Source organism: Alternaria ventricosa (assembly GCF_023758065.1).
Source record: "Alternaria ventricosa strain BMP 2768 chromosome Unknown scaffold_12, whole genome shotgun sequence".
In the NCBI taxonomy this organism is placed as follows: Eukaryota; Fungi; Ascomycota; class Dothideomycetes; order Pleosporales; family Pleosporaceae; genus Alternaria; species Alternaria ventricosa.
Window position 1 is genome coordinate 466,278 of NW_026055692.1, and position 13,594 is coordinate 479,871.

The 13,594-nt window shown below is 52.4% G+C and overlaps 4 protein-coding genes across 4 annotated transcripts; all 4 read right to left on the minus strand.

Annotated features, from left to right (window-relative positions):
* Nucleotides 1-287: 287 nt before the first annotated feature.
* Nucleotides 288-1,937, minus strand: J4E93_007033 (uncharacterized protein; the record flags this gene model as incomplete). The annotated part of the gene is made up of 1 exon (XM_049344943.1): nucleotides 288-1,937. The coding sequence occupies one exon, from the start codon at nucleotides 1,935-1,937 to the stop codon at nucleotides 288-290; it is 1,650 nt and encodes a 549-aa protein (XP_049197868.1).
* A 3,945-nt stretch (nucleotides 1,938-5,882) lies between these two features.
* Nucleotides 5,883-7,104, minus strand: J4E93_007034 (uncharacterized protein; the record flags this gene model as incomplete). Its single annotated transcript, XM_049344944.1, has 4 exons — nucleotides 5,883-6,300; nucleotides 6,352-6,704; nucleotides 6,753-6,881; nucleotides 6,928-7,104. The coding sequence occupies 4 exons, from the start codon at nucleotides 7,102-7,104 to the stop codon at nucleotides 5,883-5,885; spliced, it is 1,077 nt and encodes a 358-aa protein (XP_049197869.1).
* Nucleotides 7,105-9,851: 2,747 nt separating this feature from the next.
* On the minus strand, nucleotides 9,852-12,088 carry J4E93_007035 (uncharacterized protein; the record flags this gene model as incomplete). The annotated part of the gene is made up of 3 exons (XM_049344945.1): nucleotides 9,852-11,111; nucleotides 11,373-11,452; nucleotides 11,503-12,088. 3 exons carry the CDS (start codon nucleotides 12,086-12,088, stop codon nucleotides 9,852-9,854), a joined length of 1,926 nt encoding a protein of 641 aa, XP_049197870.1.
* A 464-nt stretch (nucleotides 12,089-12,552) lies between these two features.
* Nucleotides 12,553-13,455, minus strand: J4E93_007036 (uncharacterized protein; the record flags this gene model as incomplete). Its single annotated transcript, XM_049344946.1, has 1 exon — nucleotides 12,553-13,455. One exon carries the CDS (start codon nucleotides 13,453-13,455, stop codon nucleotides 12,553-12,555), a length of 903 nt encoding a protein of 300 aa, XP_049197871.1.
* Between the last annotated feature and the right edge of the window lie 139 nt (nucleotides 13,456-13,594).

Below are 13,594 nucleotides of genomic sequence, written 5' to 3' on the forward strand. Positions count from 1 at the left end.
GGAAGAATGGATGGGCAGGGCAGATACCATATAGAGTTACTTCAATATGCTTGTTAACTTTGTTTCACACGTTGGATTTTGACTGGCTCGGTGATGTTTCGTGTGTCTACTGTGCTTCATACGTTGGATTTTGAATGGCTTGGTAAAGTCGTGTGATGGCTCTGTGGAAGAGACGTCACGTTGCAATGGTTGATGTCAATATCAGGGTATCGATTGTATTCTGCAGGTCTTACATTTAGTGCCTCTACATACCCCACGCCGCCCATGTATACTCCACACTTCGCTGTCTACAAGACCACACGTCCACCCATGTACCCCTGCATGCACTTGTGCTGCTCAGAAACGCAGCGGAAGCACAACCAATTCTTTTTGTGGAATAGATGGCCGGTCAGTTTTTCATCCGCAAATGCGATGGCTGCCTCCCTGACTTTGGTGTCGAGAGGAAGGTATCGCTGATCGCCGCGAACAAGGCCATTTCCGAAATTGGCCAGATCGATCACCATTGACGCGTGCTTCTTGCGCTGAGATGCTGGCACCTTGAAGGCGCACAGCACCTTCTCGATCTGCGCCTGGAGGTTGGCAGGCTGGGCTTTCTGAAGCCCAGAGATGCGCAAAGTGCCGTGCTTCAGCTGGCTGAAGACGACATGAGACGTCTCTGGAGCAAAGTCCTTCTTGAGGTCCTTCACGATCTGGTTCGTGGACTTGCGCTTTGGCGCCACGACCTTGTCGCCCTCGCGGTCGTTCTTGTTGCGGGATGCGGGGGCGGAAGCATGTGTTGTAGGCTTCACGGGCTCTTGAGGCTTCGCGGTTGACTTGATTGAATCCAACGTCTCCGCCCGGCTTGCTTCAATCTCCTCCATCAGTCGGTCAACCTTTGCTTGTAGGCGGCTCATGGCCCCTATCAACTCCTCCACTTTCGTATCAGCCTTGATACGCGCAGTCCTCTCCTCTTCCAGAATGCTTAAGATCATCCCCATCTGATCCTTGTCGGTAGAGGGCGCCAGGTCAGTCTGCGTGGAGGTGGACTTCGATGGGGAAGGAGTTGAGGTATGTCGTGATCTCTTTTCCTTGGGTTCGGCCGATGAGCTAGTCTCCGGTGTTGGCGGAGCTGCGAACGATGTTGAAGAAGCTCCAAAGTCAAAGACAAGCTTTGGTGCTGCGGCCGGAGACACTGCCTTCTCCGCAGACTTGGTGTCGACCGTGGGGCTTGCACCAAGACCATCAGACGCAGAATCGTCATTAGGCTTTTTGAAGCGTGACGCTCGCTTCAGAGGTGCCACCTTCCTCTCTGGTATGCTGGCTGCAATCGACGGGAAAGGTTTTTGTACAGGGTTTGCCTCGGTCCCAATCTTGTTGAAGATGGACGCACCATCGGGACCGACGAAGGGGTTTGTTTTCACTTGATCTTTCACCTTATCCGAAGCGAAGGCGGAGGGTGCGGGTGCTGGTACGGCTGGAGAGCTCATATTTATACCAGGAAGCTGTAACGGGGAAGCACCGTCGGGTGGCGAAACTACAACCTCGGGGATGTCCTTATCTTTCTGGACGGGTAGGACAGACACAGCATCCGAGCCAAGAATCGTCTGAGGAGGCAGCGGACGAGCGGAAGAGGTGTTGGGTGTAATGCCTTCCGGGTACTTTGTAGCGTCCCTTAGTAGCTCTGACAACTCTCGCCAGGCGCCTGGAAGATCGTCACGAAGTATCTCGAGCCTCGCAATGAGATCTGAACACACTTGATGATAGTCTGTCACATCCGTCCTATTGTCCCATGTTGACTTCTCGAGTCCCCTGACATACGCACGGAGAGCCTCGTCTGACAGGATGAGCGTCTGCTCGGGACAGTCGTTGGGGACCTTATTGCGACACTCTATCAGGAGATCGACTATTTTCCGCGCAATGTTCTGGCGATCTTTTGCTTGACTGGCTCTGTCGCTCATGGTGTATGTTGGGGTGAAGGTGGGCTGCTTGGTATCGTCGGGTAAAGGTGGATCGTTTGGTATCGTTGAGGTAAAGGTGGACTGTTCGGTGTCGTGAGTCGGAAGTTCTACACTTGAGGTGGAAAGGATGGTTTATAAAAGAAGGAGAGCTGTACCGTGCGATTATATAGTATAACGCGGGGCTGTGACTTCGAAGTGAATTGGAGTATTTACGCCTTGGCGCTCAGTCGTAGCGCCGCACAATAGCAGATGTTGGTATTGTCGCTGAAGCCCAAAGGTGTCGCAGGGTGCGCTAGTGGAGTCGGTGTCGAGTAGTTTCCCTGGTGAAGGTAGACTTATGAGAGATTGATGAGACTTGTTGCTGGACGCAGCGGGGGTTGTGGAGATTTGAAAAGAGGGAAGTTTGAGCGCAGGCGGGGAATTGGAAACGCAAGTGTGAGTAACTATTAGCGCTATCAAAAAGCGCACAGGCTATGCGGTATATGTTCGCAGAAAAGTGTAGAGCGCGTGAGGTATCGGCCATGACGCGTTTGCGCTGAGAGCCTTTCACTACGTATAACGCAAACCACAGATCTTCCGACTGAGCATTCTGGCTCCTGAATGAAGTTGTGACGCCGGATCCAAAGTCTATCTATTCGATCTGCACGAGTGTACGAGTATTCAGAGTGACACCGACGTTTGAGGCATTCACCGCTAAGAGTTTGTCCATCGGTATGGTTTGTCGGTGACGTAATGAGTCTCGAAAGCGCAGAATGCGACAAACATTTGTGAGAAACTCCGCATGCGTTTTTTGACTGGCCGATATCTCCGCAAGTAATACCAGATCTGCTTTTCTAGTTGTGAACGTAGTTGCTTACATGCCATATGTACGGACTTCCGGGAGCCTGGGGACAGCTGAGGAAGATCGTGCAATACGATTGAGGAGATGAGAAAGCATTTTCCTTGCATGGAAACAAACATCGAGTGTTATCGGAGTACGAGATGTTTGAATTTTCTACCAAAAGCTCTGTTGTGTTATCTCGTCCTTCACGGTGGGCGTTCGTGTTGGGACGTCAATATGTACGCTGTAGTAGAATGAGTGATGGTCTAGATATGACATATCAGTGTTCGACGCGTGAGCAGAATGAAACCAGGACGCCATGCATTCACTCATGCGACGCGATGGTGAAGAGAAAGGCAAGGAAGAGCTGGCGTTGAGGTTGGATCGGACTGGCCCCACTTCGGACGGACCGCTCCGACGTGAGCCCGCCAATCACCCAGGCCACGGAGCGTCTGGTGTCTTGTAATCGCCAGGCTAGGGCGAGGTGTTCGCTTCTAGATGACTTGGTGACTACTTATTTCGAGTAGTAGTCGCCCTATGCGACATCTCCAGGGCTGCATGTGTGAATGGCGGCGTACGACGTTTAGGCCCACCAGGTCCTACCTGAATGATGGCACCACAGCGGGAATGGTATATTCCGCTTGCACGTACACTTGGGATAAGATCGAGTCAGATTACGCGCAGGTAATCTGCGTGCCGTTGATGACAGCGGGAGCGATGCGAATAGCGCACTTGTTCGGACTCATTTCCGAGTGCAGAGAACATAAGTTTTCATAGCGAATGATCGGCATTCACCGGAGTCGTTCCGGCATCAATAGTATGTTGTTCATCGATACTTTCCAAATTCAATAGCTTTGGTGCCCTGATGGTGGCCATAAGCACTAAGGATGTGGCTGGATCTGTCCATGCTACAACAGGTTGTCATAAGTGCACATCGTCTCCTCTAGCTCGTGTTTTCTCCCGAGTAGGTACGCACGGTATAAGCAGGTCGAAGAACAGCGAAGGCAGAACCAGAATCTGCAAAAGTAACAATGTCAGCGAGGCTGTTCCAATCCAAATCTCACCTGCCATGAGAACTCGCAAGGTCGACTTACGCAGCAAACACTGACAGTCCATACGACCATCTCATGACTTCGCAACCATACATGTTTTCCTTCCACGCCTCCGCACATCCGCGTTCCAGATACCAAGGCCGGAGGCTGATATGCTCTGGATCCGAGAAGTCGCCCGAGTTCTGGAGCGAGGTACTATACATCCACAGCACCGCGAGTATGGCATCGTACAGCGCGTTCACCGTGACCGTAGAGTAGAAGTCGAGAGTTTGCTTGCTAAAAGACATGATTGAGAAGCGTACAAGCCACACGAACAATGTTATGATGGCGATGCATAGATTGCAAAGGGTACAGCTGCTTGAAGTGTTAGACCTTCAAATCGCTGCTGTATTGAGGACGTGGGAGAATACCTTTCATCCCATATCAATGGTATGGTTGGTGATTTGCGATAGTTCGCATAGTCGTATACACGTTGTATAGGATCGGAGTTCCAGCCTTTGGTGCCGCCTTCTTTCCATAGTACAGTGCGGAAGCGATCGGGGTATGCGGTCGCACAGAGGGAGATGAGCGCGATAGCTAAGGTGAGTTCCAACAATGTGGCGCTGAGGAAGATGAGGTAGGGATTGCGGAGCATAGTGAGTAGGACAACGATTGACGAGTGATCAAGTCCGACTGCCAGTCATTCTGGAAAGAATAGCAGCCGTGCCGTGGAATTATTACGTCGGCTTAGAGTTATTGTGACACAGAGGATGTACGCTAGCGCGATGTCAGCTCAGTCGTGGTTGTCTTAGGTGCTCAATTGCGTCGTGAAAGCGGCAGGGTCCGGAAGAGAGACATCGAGCCTCCGTCGATCGTCAAGCCTATCAGCACCGAAGATAGGCAGCGATGTGGAGGGAACTACAGTGATAGCGATGCCTTAGCCTGTTCTCTTTGCATTAGCTTGTTGTTCAATAGGGAAGAACGCCAAGCAAAGTTGCGCAAATGGCCTCATACCGACTTTCGAGAAGACACTGTTTAATTAATGCCAACATGATGTTGCGCAGCTAATGCGATTAGAAAAGTGCGCTGATATGCGCCTATTCCTATGTGCTATCTCATCTCTTGTGTAAGTGAAATGACTTGCTATATGCACTGGCACGATGTGTATGTTGAGTGGAACTCGAGAACATTACTAGATCACCTCACACAAGAAAAAACCTGAACAGGCCTGCGGACTACATTAAGACAAAAACCTGCAAAGTAGGCGACCCAACGACAACGTAGGCTCTAGGGTGTTCAGTTTTTTCTTAGGTCGGCGTGAGATCCCGCAGTGAATCGCAAAGCAAGTCGGTCGTCTATGCTCATTACATTATGCATGCGCGCATATATGCTGCGCTTGTACCAGCCATGGTGATTGATGCTCACCGGCTCTCCTGTCTTGCGACTAATCATCTAACTCTTGCCTTGCTCTTCAAGCTTTCTTAAGCCTTATCAAATCCCTCTTGTATCCTCACGGGTCTCGCCGTAAACGCTACTCTTCTAACGAACAAAATCGTCATCTGCGTTTCCTCACATCGTTTCTCTTCGTAATGCCCCTTCCGTGCACAAACTGACCGAACTTGTAGTAGCTGGCTCATCGAGTCTTCTCTGCAGTGCATACCTCCTGGCGGCTCTTCATAATCGGGATCTCTTGGCAAGTACCACGTCGCGAGTCCAGCTTGGTATAGTGGAGGCAGCGTGCCGAGGCGAAGGTTGGGGTTGGGGGCCATGATGGCTTGGGCGTCCATAGGAGGAGGGTAGTGGTGGCTTGAGGCGTGTGGGCGAGGGATCCATCCGTAGATCACGTTCCGGCAGTCTGATTGTGACGTCAGATGCGCGTCCTCCCGCAGCGGCACGACTGTGCCACATGGACGTCAACGACAAGTGCGCGCAGTTCCGAAGTGACACTGTCGTCCCAAATCGTACAATGAAGCACCTCACATTTTCCAAGTAGCCAGCGTGCTACGTGCCTGCTTTGTGCATCAACGTCGCTACCCCCACATGCATCGCTGTGGGCTAGCCATCTCGACTCTGCGCCCCAACAGCACAACACACTCATAACCGATCAAGGTTATACTCTTTCGTAACTTTGATTTCGTTCAACCCCAATGAGCCCAGTCTCTCCGAAGGGGCCGATTCATTGCTCAGCGTGACGAAGGCAGCCGCCTGCGGTTTGATGCCTGGCATCCATTGCGAAGGAGGTGCGTTGAGATTCGATGTCGACGAGCCGTTGCTCTGTGTCCGGAACTTCATCCGGCGAAGACCGATACCGCCATCCTCTGTCGGGAGCGGAGGAGTTCGGCGCCACGAAGGAAGCGAACGGACGTTGGGTACGCAACAGCAGACAATACCGACAGCGACCTCGATTGGGGAAAAGCAGATACGCCACCACGACGCACCGATCGGGTCATCATTGACGTTGCCGAAGACGTCGATCGCGCAGTCAATACGGAGGACTGCTAGGATGGTACAACTGTGTGGTGTCAGCAAGAGCTATTTGGAGCGAGCGCTTAGCTTCACGTACAAGCATCCAAGGAGGAACAAGACCATCACCCACGCCTTCTTCTTGCCTGAGAGTTCAGCTGCTGCTATGGCAGGTATTGGGGCGAAGAGGATGACACTATTGAAGAAGACGTGCAACGATCCAATGATGATGCACGACTTCTTGCTCTGCAGCTTGCACTCTCCCGGTGGATGGCACATGCTGATCCAACCCGCGAGCGACCAGATGTACCAGATTGCGATGAGCGCCATCGACACATAGCAAGCGATCCGAGCGAAAACCCTCTTCTCGTACAGGCGGAGGTAGGATTTCGCAAAGGCCACCTGCACCGTTGCAACCGACGTGGCCCAACAGATATCAAGTGCGAATTGTATCTTGAATTCCTGTTAGCCAACTCTCGAAAGATCTCCAGCTAAACATACCCGCAGCCAGAAACGCTCCACAACGTCAAAGTTCTTCGTCGGGTCCGCCTGAATCTCATAGCTCGTAAGCCCTTCGCCGCCGAGGAACACCAGCACGTAAACTAGCGTAACTACGACGAAGCTCATAGCCTACAGCTGTTAGCATGGTACCGCCGTCAGAATTCCGTCGTCTTACCAGAGCAGCCAGCATCAGCGCATCTTCGTTGATAGTATTGACCCGTCTGACACTCCTCGTGTACCATCTCGCCGCCACCGCCGCCGCAGCCACCGCAAGGCATAGTGTAGGCGCAATCAACAACGCAAGCTGCTTGCCATTGACAATGTCGAAACGATCCGAGTTCTTCCCCGCCATGATCAATATTGTCCAGCTCTTCTTCACTTCACCGCATACCGAGCGCACATCAAAGCCAAAGTCGTCGAAAGAGAGGGGCGTAACTGGAACCAGGATTAAAAAGCCCCGAGCGGAGCGAGGTGAACGTAGATAAAGCCAAAGAGGCGATCCTCCCAATTGCCTGGTCCAGAGCACAGAGCTGTCATGCACTATGCTCGTTGAGTCCGCCGTCTTCAACGCCTATCTCGCGTCACCCAGGGTGCCTCAGCCGTGCGGCCCATGCGACAAGTGTAGTGTTGGCCTTTCGGGAAGCAAGACCTAGTCAGGGAGCGCGGCGGGGCTCATGCTGTGCGCCGCTGATTTGTCGCACATCTGACGGTCCGACGCGGAACACGGCTAACCTGCATGCATCCCTGCTAACCATATACCTGTGACCCAATGAAAGCTACCACACCAGCAGGCTCTCCGTTCATGGGGGCTTGCGCTGCCGGGGCACTGATGCGGCTAGCATGAGCTATTGCAGACAAAAAGCAATATAGCAAGCTGGCAATCCTATGCCGTATTCTGGTAGGTTTCTTGATGATAGTTTCACTTCCCTCGAGGCGATCGGTTAGCAAAAGAAAAGTAACTCAACGCTATGGGCGATCCGCGCATATGTGTGCATCACGACGTGCGGGGTTGCCGAAGCTGAACACCCCCGAGGTGACGGTTGGCTTCCCCTATCGATCACGCAGCCCCCATGCTCAGCACCACGAACTGAAACAAGCCCGCCGCGTCGGCCGTTCTTCGTCGCGTGGTCTGCCAGGTCATGGTTCCGGCACAAGCGAGGTGGCGCCCTTCTATTGTGACCTAGAACACAAACTCCACCTACCAACAAGCCTAACAAGATTGTAACTTTGCTTCTCAAGTTCACGGCGCACATTGAGACAGCATTTATGCCTGCTATATACTCTATCCTTCTTTCTCAACAGTCGTGCCGTCTCGCTCAACACTACAGATATTAAAGGACGCCGCCCTCTCTTTTGGTTTTCTGTAGCGGCCCGATCGGTCCTCCGAAATAAATCTCCGACATGACACCGCAAATGCACACGCGTGCAACGGGAGAGTTACCGCAAAGATGTATTCTAGAATTAGCTAAGAGATAAACCCGCATCTGGGGTATATCTCGCTCCGATCATACGATCCTGCAGCTCTTTCGGCCTAAAATCCTAGAGGTGACGTCGCAGGTTGTATATTGGATGAAGTCATCGGGCTAAGGTTCGGGCAGTAATGCGGTCGTCTGCGTGTCATATGCAGGGCAATAGGAGGGAGGGAGGTAGCATCACGTGGGGTGAGCTTATCTGGTGCTGTCACATGTGATTGGGGACCGGGGAGAACGTAATTTGTATGAGAGACAATGCATTCGGAACTACAGAAACTATACGGTACGACTATGCGCGGAGGCATTCGCAACCGTGAAAACCGATAGACGCCAACGCCAAACCTATCCCAGGAGGGATTCAGAAACTTCTGACCCAGCAAACCCAAACGCCAAAACCACCCCAGGAGGTATCCAGTGACCTCTGACCCAGCCCAGGCAAACTTCATGAGGGTGCGCGTCACCCTTCACGACCCCAAGACCCCCCAAAAAAAAAACGCCAAAACCACCCCAGGAGGTCGTCGCATACTTCGCACGAATGCAGTGAAATGCTAGTACTCACCCAGGAGGTTGTCACCCTCAAACCCCCAAAAAGCCCTGCTCGCCTCCTCCTCCCTCTCCACCCTCTCCCTCTCCATCTCTTCCTGTGCCCATGTTGGGAACAGTACTTTCCTACACATAGGACAAGTGTTGCACCTCTCAAACCAAGTCATGATGCAGTTGGTGCCGAAAACGTGGCCGCAGGCGTTTAGCTTTGATACTGGTTGCTCTTCATTGGTGTGGTGGCTGTGAAGAGGTTTTGTGGATTTGAACCAACTTGACTTGAAGACAATTGTGTCGGCTGGATATAGTAAAGCCAATTCAAGGATTGACTTGTCGGCGGCGGTGAGCTTAGTGGCCGAGGGGTTCTCGCAGGCCAAGTCTTTGGTGCAGATAGTGCAGGTGTCTGTTTCACCGGCGGGCTGGAGGTAAGGAGACAGACCCGCGGCGATGAAGTCGGCCTTGCAGGCGTAGACTGGTGGGGTTGAAGACATGTTTGTTGTAGTGTGGTGGTGTTGTCTTGGTAGGTGTGGTGGTAGTGTTGGTAATAGTGTTTGAAGATAGTTGGGATGGTATGGTAAAACTTTCTTCGGATGTGGGAATGTGAATGTGATGGATGATGAAGAAAGGATAATGGAGAGAAGAGAGGGACAGAGCACTATTTATTGAGTTGGAAGCGTCTCTGTGACTCACACTGGACTTTAGGAATGAGTTGATTCTTGAGTTGGAAGGCTATCTGTGACCCACGCTGCCCGTTGGTAATGAGTGGGTTTGCTGACCTTGGAGACCTCAGGAGTGGTGGTTCTATACTATCAGGAGCGCATGATCGCGCATTGTTCGCCGGAGCGCCATGCCGAACCTTAGATTTTCAGATAGCTGTGACTCAAGTGCGATAAGGAACCTATGGAAAAAAGCTGCACTCATCACATGCCAGGGAAGCCTAGAAGTCTCTACTGCGCTGAGATTTTGCGGACTTTCGATTCGATACCAATGTGGGCTGCGAAATTTCTGTTCGCTTTCTTCCATGGACGAGGTACGGGCAAAAGTTCCGCATCAACAATGAACAAGACCTATTAGAAATACACCCACACTAGAGCTCCTCAAACTTCTTGCCCCGTGTTCTGCTCAAGGCAGCAGTAGCGCCAAATGCGATACGACCCACATCATCCGTGGGTTTCTCGTCCCCGACGAACCCTGGGCACGCAGCAATAGTCTGCTTCCACTGCTTGTCCCCCTCGGCAGCGCTCAGAATATCAGCATGTGCCGTACCAGCCTTGACAACGAATTCTGCACCCAACCAAGGCGTGAATGGCCTCTTCCAAAAGGCGTACAGGGCAAGCACCAGCAAACCGAGAAGGTGAAGGCCAAGGAAAACAGAGCCGGTGATGATTCCCCAAAGCGCGATATCAGTCTTCTTGGTTGGAACGCCCGGATCGAAATAAACTTCGCGTGAATTCCTATGTCCTCCCCAACTGTTGTATTGGCTTGGGTTCAGCCACTCTTTGTTGGCGAGAAAAGCGGCCACGGTGAGCGCCGCACGTGCAGAGTTTTCATTGTCAAAGTATGCGATTAGCTGTCTCACAGGTGCAAGGACTTCGTTCTCGCTCAGGTAGTTGTAGTCGCGGAGGCAGCCTCCTCTGGCAAAACTGAGAGGCATCATCCCGAGGCAATTGTCGCCGAAGTTCTCGTAATAAATATCTTCGACCTCAGGTCGATCCACAGTGAAGGCGGATGGATTTGAAACTCTTCTTTCAATGAAAGAGCCTTCGCCGAACAGAGCCAGTCCAATAGCAGTCAGCGGACCAATGTGTTCTCCAATGGCCTGCCTCACATTTCCTGCATAGGATTCGTTGGTTGCTCGTCTCTCCTCACTTCGACCGGACCCGCCGCGTGATTCGGTCCAAGTGTTCGTCAAGGATATTTCATCGAGCAACGGCCCGGCGCGATTCCCGTTCTTAGCATTGGGAAGTTCGAAGTAGCCCAATGTCGAACGGGCGCTTATTCTCCACATAACAGGATTACGTATCTCTGAACGCACCGAAATTGCGAGAAAAAGATCCTCGGTAATGTCCTGCCGGTTGTACGTAGCTTGCCAAGGTGTGTCAGAGATGTTGGCGGGTATGCAAGCCATCATATCGAACTTGCGATAATCATCATCTCCTCCATGGTATTCTACGAAGAATACGTCTTCTCTGTCGCGATCGCATTCGGTCGGCCACTCGGCGTCTGTCATGTTCCTGTATTCGATCGTCGTATTGAGGCGTGGTGCGTACTGAGGGTCAACGTGGACACCGGTGCTGAAGCCCGAGGGAACGGGTGAGAACCAGGTATCTGAGCTCATCTTATCAAGCTGAGAAAGACTCCTCCCGAAGTGGTTACAGTTGGCGGCCGCACTGGATGTATCGTAACACCTGTAGTTATCAATTCCATCCTCATCTACATCGATACTGTAAATATCCCGTCGATCCTCCTGTTCATCGATCCAGAGGTTAGGCTCATGTTCTGTTTCCGCGCGCGATTCTAGAATGCTACGGAGTCGAACAACTTTTGCGGCTTGATAGTCTTGGCTTTCACGACTGATTATAGCAGGTATATCGGCGACCCTACTCACACTGGACCGTGTGCTGCGAGTCGGTATACGTGTCGGAGTAATTCGGATAAACGTTGTCTGCAGAATGGGGAAGACAGCACCTGTATTTGAGTTAACGCCGGCTTCGTACCAAGATCTGGGCATGACTTACCCACTAAGGTCAATGCAAAGGCGAAGTACAGTGGGAGGCTTCCAACTTTGGACCACCTAGTCAACGTTCGTGGGCTGGTCCAGCCTTGGTCCGCAAGCGCCATAGTCTGACGGAGGTTCAACTTCGTTCTCGAGCTGCCGGCCTGGATATAGGCAGCTAGAGCCATGGAACATATCGCGGAAGTGATGGGAATCGTGAGTAGAGCGACTACCACTTGTAGGATCTGCGCCGCTCTGAGTGCCTTCTCGTGTCTAGACAAGGTAGCAAGCAGCTCGTCTATGGTGATTGGATACTTTTGCGCGTTCGTATAGTCTTGCTTGCTTCCGATCGGCCGGCTGCTCGCGAGACAAAGAACGATCCAGGTGAATAGGGCGAGTATCGCATAAAAGATGAAGACCATCAGCGGCCAGAACGAAGTGTGGAGAGTCCTGACAATGGGCTCGCGAATGGTCATGGAAGACGCTCTCGAAAGCCTCGACGTGTACATGGGCTCGTGAGTAGTTTCCGGGACCTTTGGTGCACTCGCGTTTGCTTGTCTGTTCTCCTCGCTGACGCTGTGCATCTCATGCGATTCTCGTTGCTCCATGTTTGGTGTGGCCGATCCGCCGTTAGGGAAGATGGGGATTCAAGATTCCCGCTGTAAGGGATGTAGCTTAGATTTATTAAAGCATGCGGATGCTATCGTCTGACAGCGCGTAACTGGACTGCGCCGCCTTGGCTCTTGTCTTGGCGTGCAGTTTGTATTGAAGTTGGGGCTAAGAGCGGGTGTCGGCACGAGGGGATGTGATCCTCCACCATCGTCGCACAGGGGCTTCAGAGGGAGGCATACTCGCACACCAAAAGCAGTGCCAAACCCTTGTGGACCTATCCAAAGGCCAGTCAGCAAGACATCATGGCGCAAACTCGCAGATGGTCGCCCGAAGCGTACACTTATCGCGGCAAGTGCTGGTGTCTTATTTCCACCTCAGCCTTACAGGGCTGACTTCAGGCCTCCCACCACACCGGTGAAGGGTCCAGGTCAAGTTAGATGTCGTATAACCGACATACAACTCATTTCTTCGCGACCACTACTACGCCACACACAACTCCGGTCCGTCCCCACCAGCCAAACATGGTTTTCGCGACACCAAAGCGTCCTAGGCCTAATCCTAACATCTTGAGCCTGTCGTCCTGCTCTTTCAGGAATGCCGCCAGTGGCGCGAACACATGTTCTGAGATGTCCGTGATGGTGATGGCTTCAGGGTTGTATCCTATCTGCTCCAGCCTCTTGCGGTACCCCTGTGGTGTGGTGAAGTTCGCCCAGGGCGCACCCATGACGGCAGTGAGAAGGCGAAGCGTCAATCTCTGGGCCCATGTAGCGGTAGGAGAGAGACATAGATCAAAGGCCATCCAGTTTGCTTCTAGCTCTGAGTGAGCGTACTCGATGATGGGCCAGCGTGAGGGGGCGAAGTGGTATGCTGTGTCTAGTGCCAACACCCAACGCTCTTCTGTATCGTCCTTCGCAAGCTGCAACTTGGTTTGCAGCTGCTTGTCCCAGGACTTGGGTTTCGACGCGTCGGCACAGAAGAGAGATATCGTGGGGTTTCCACCATCTTCTATCTCAGGAGATGCCGCCTTTGTCGTATTCTTCTTGAGTTCGTCAACTCGCTCCGAGGCGTATCGAGCCTGCACTGCATCTTTTGTGATGCCAATGTAATGTTGGTATGTGGCGCAGCGATCTCTTTCATCCCACCAGTCTTTGTCGCACGCTCGAATAGGTTCCTTGCTCATGAGATAGATGCTTTGGTCCCCGCATCCGAAGCCCAGATCTACCAAGGCTCTTCTCCGTGCTGCTGGGCCTTTGTCGCTTGAAAGGCCAGCCTCAGCAAGGATGATGTTCAGCATGTCTCGACAGGCTTCGCTTAATGTCGTTGAAGTGGTGGCGTTCTTCCAATACCCCATGTTCATCCACATGGCTGTGGGAAGCTGCAGATGTAGCCGCCCATGTTGCAAACCGTAAACTGAAGCATTGTCTTCTTGAGCCCCCCGCGCTCTCATCATCAGCCAGAACAGTAGGGTCGCCAGCCCTGCGCCGAATATCTGGGTAGCGGAC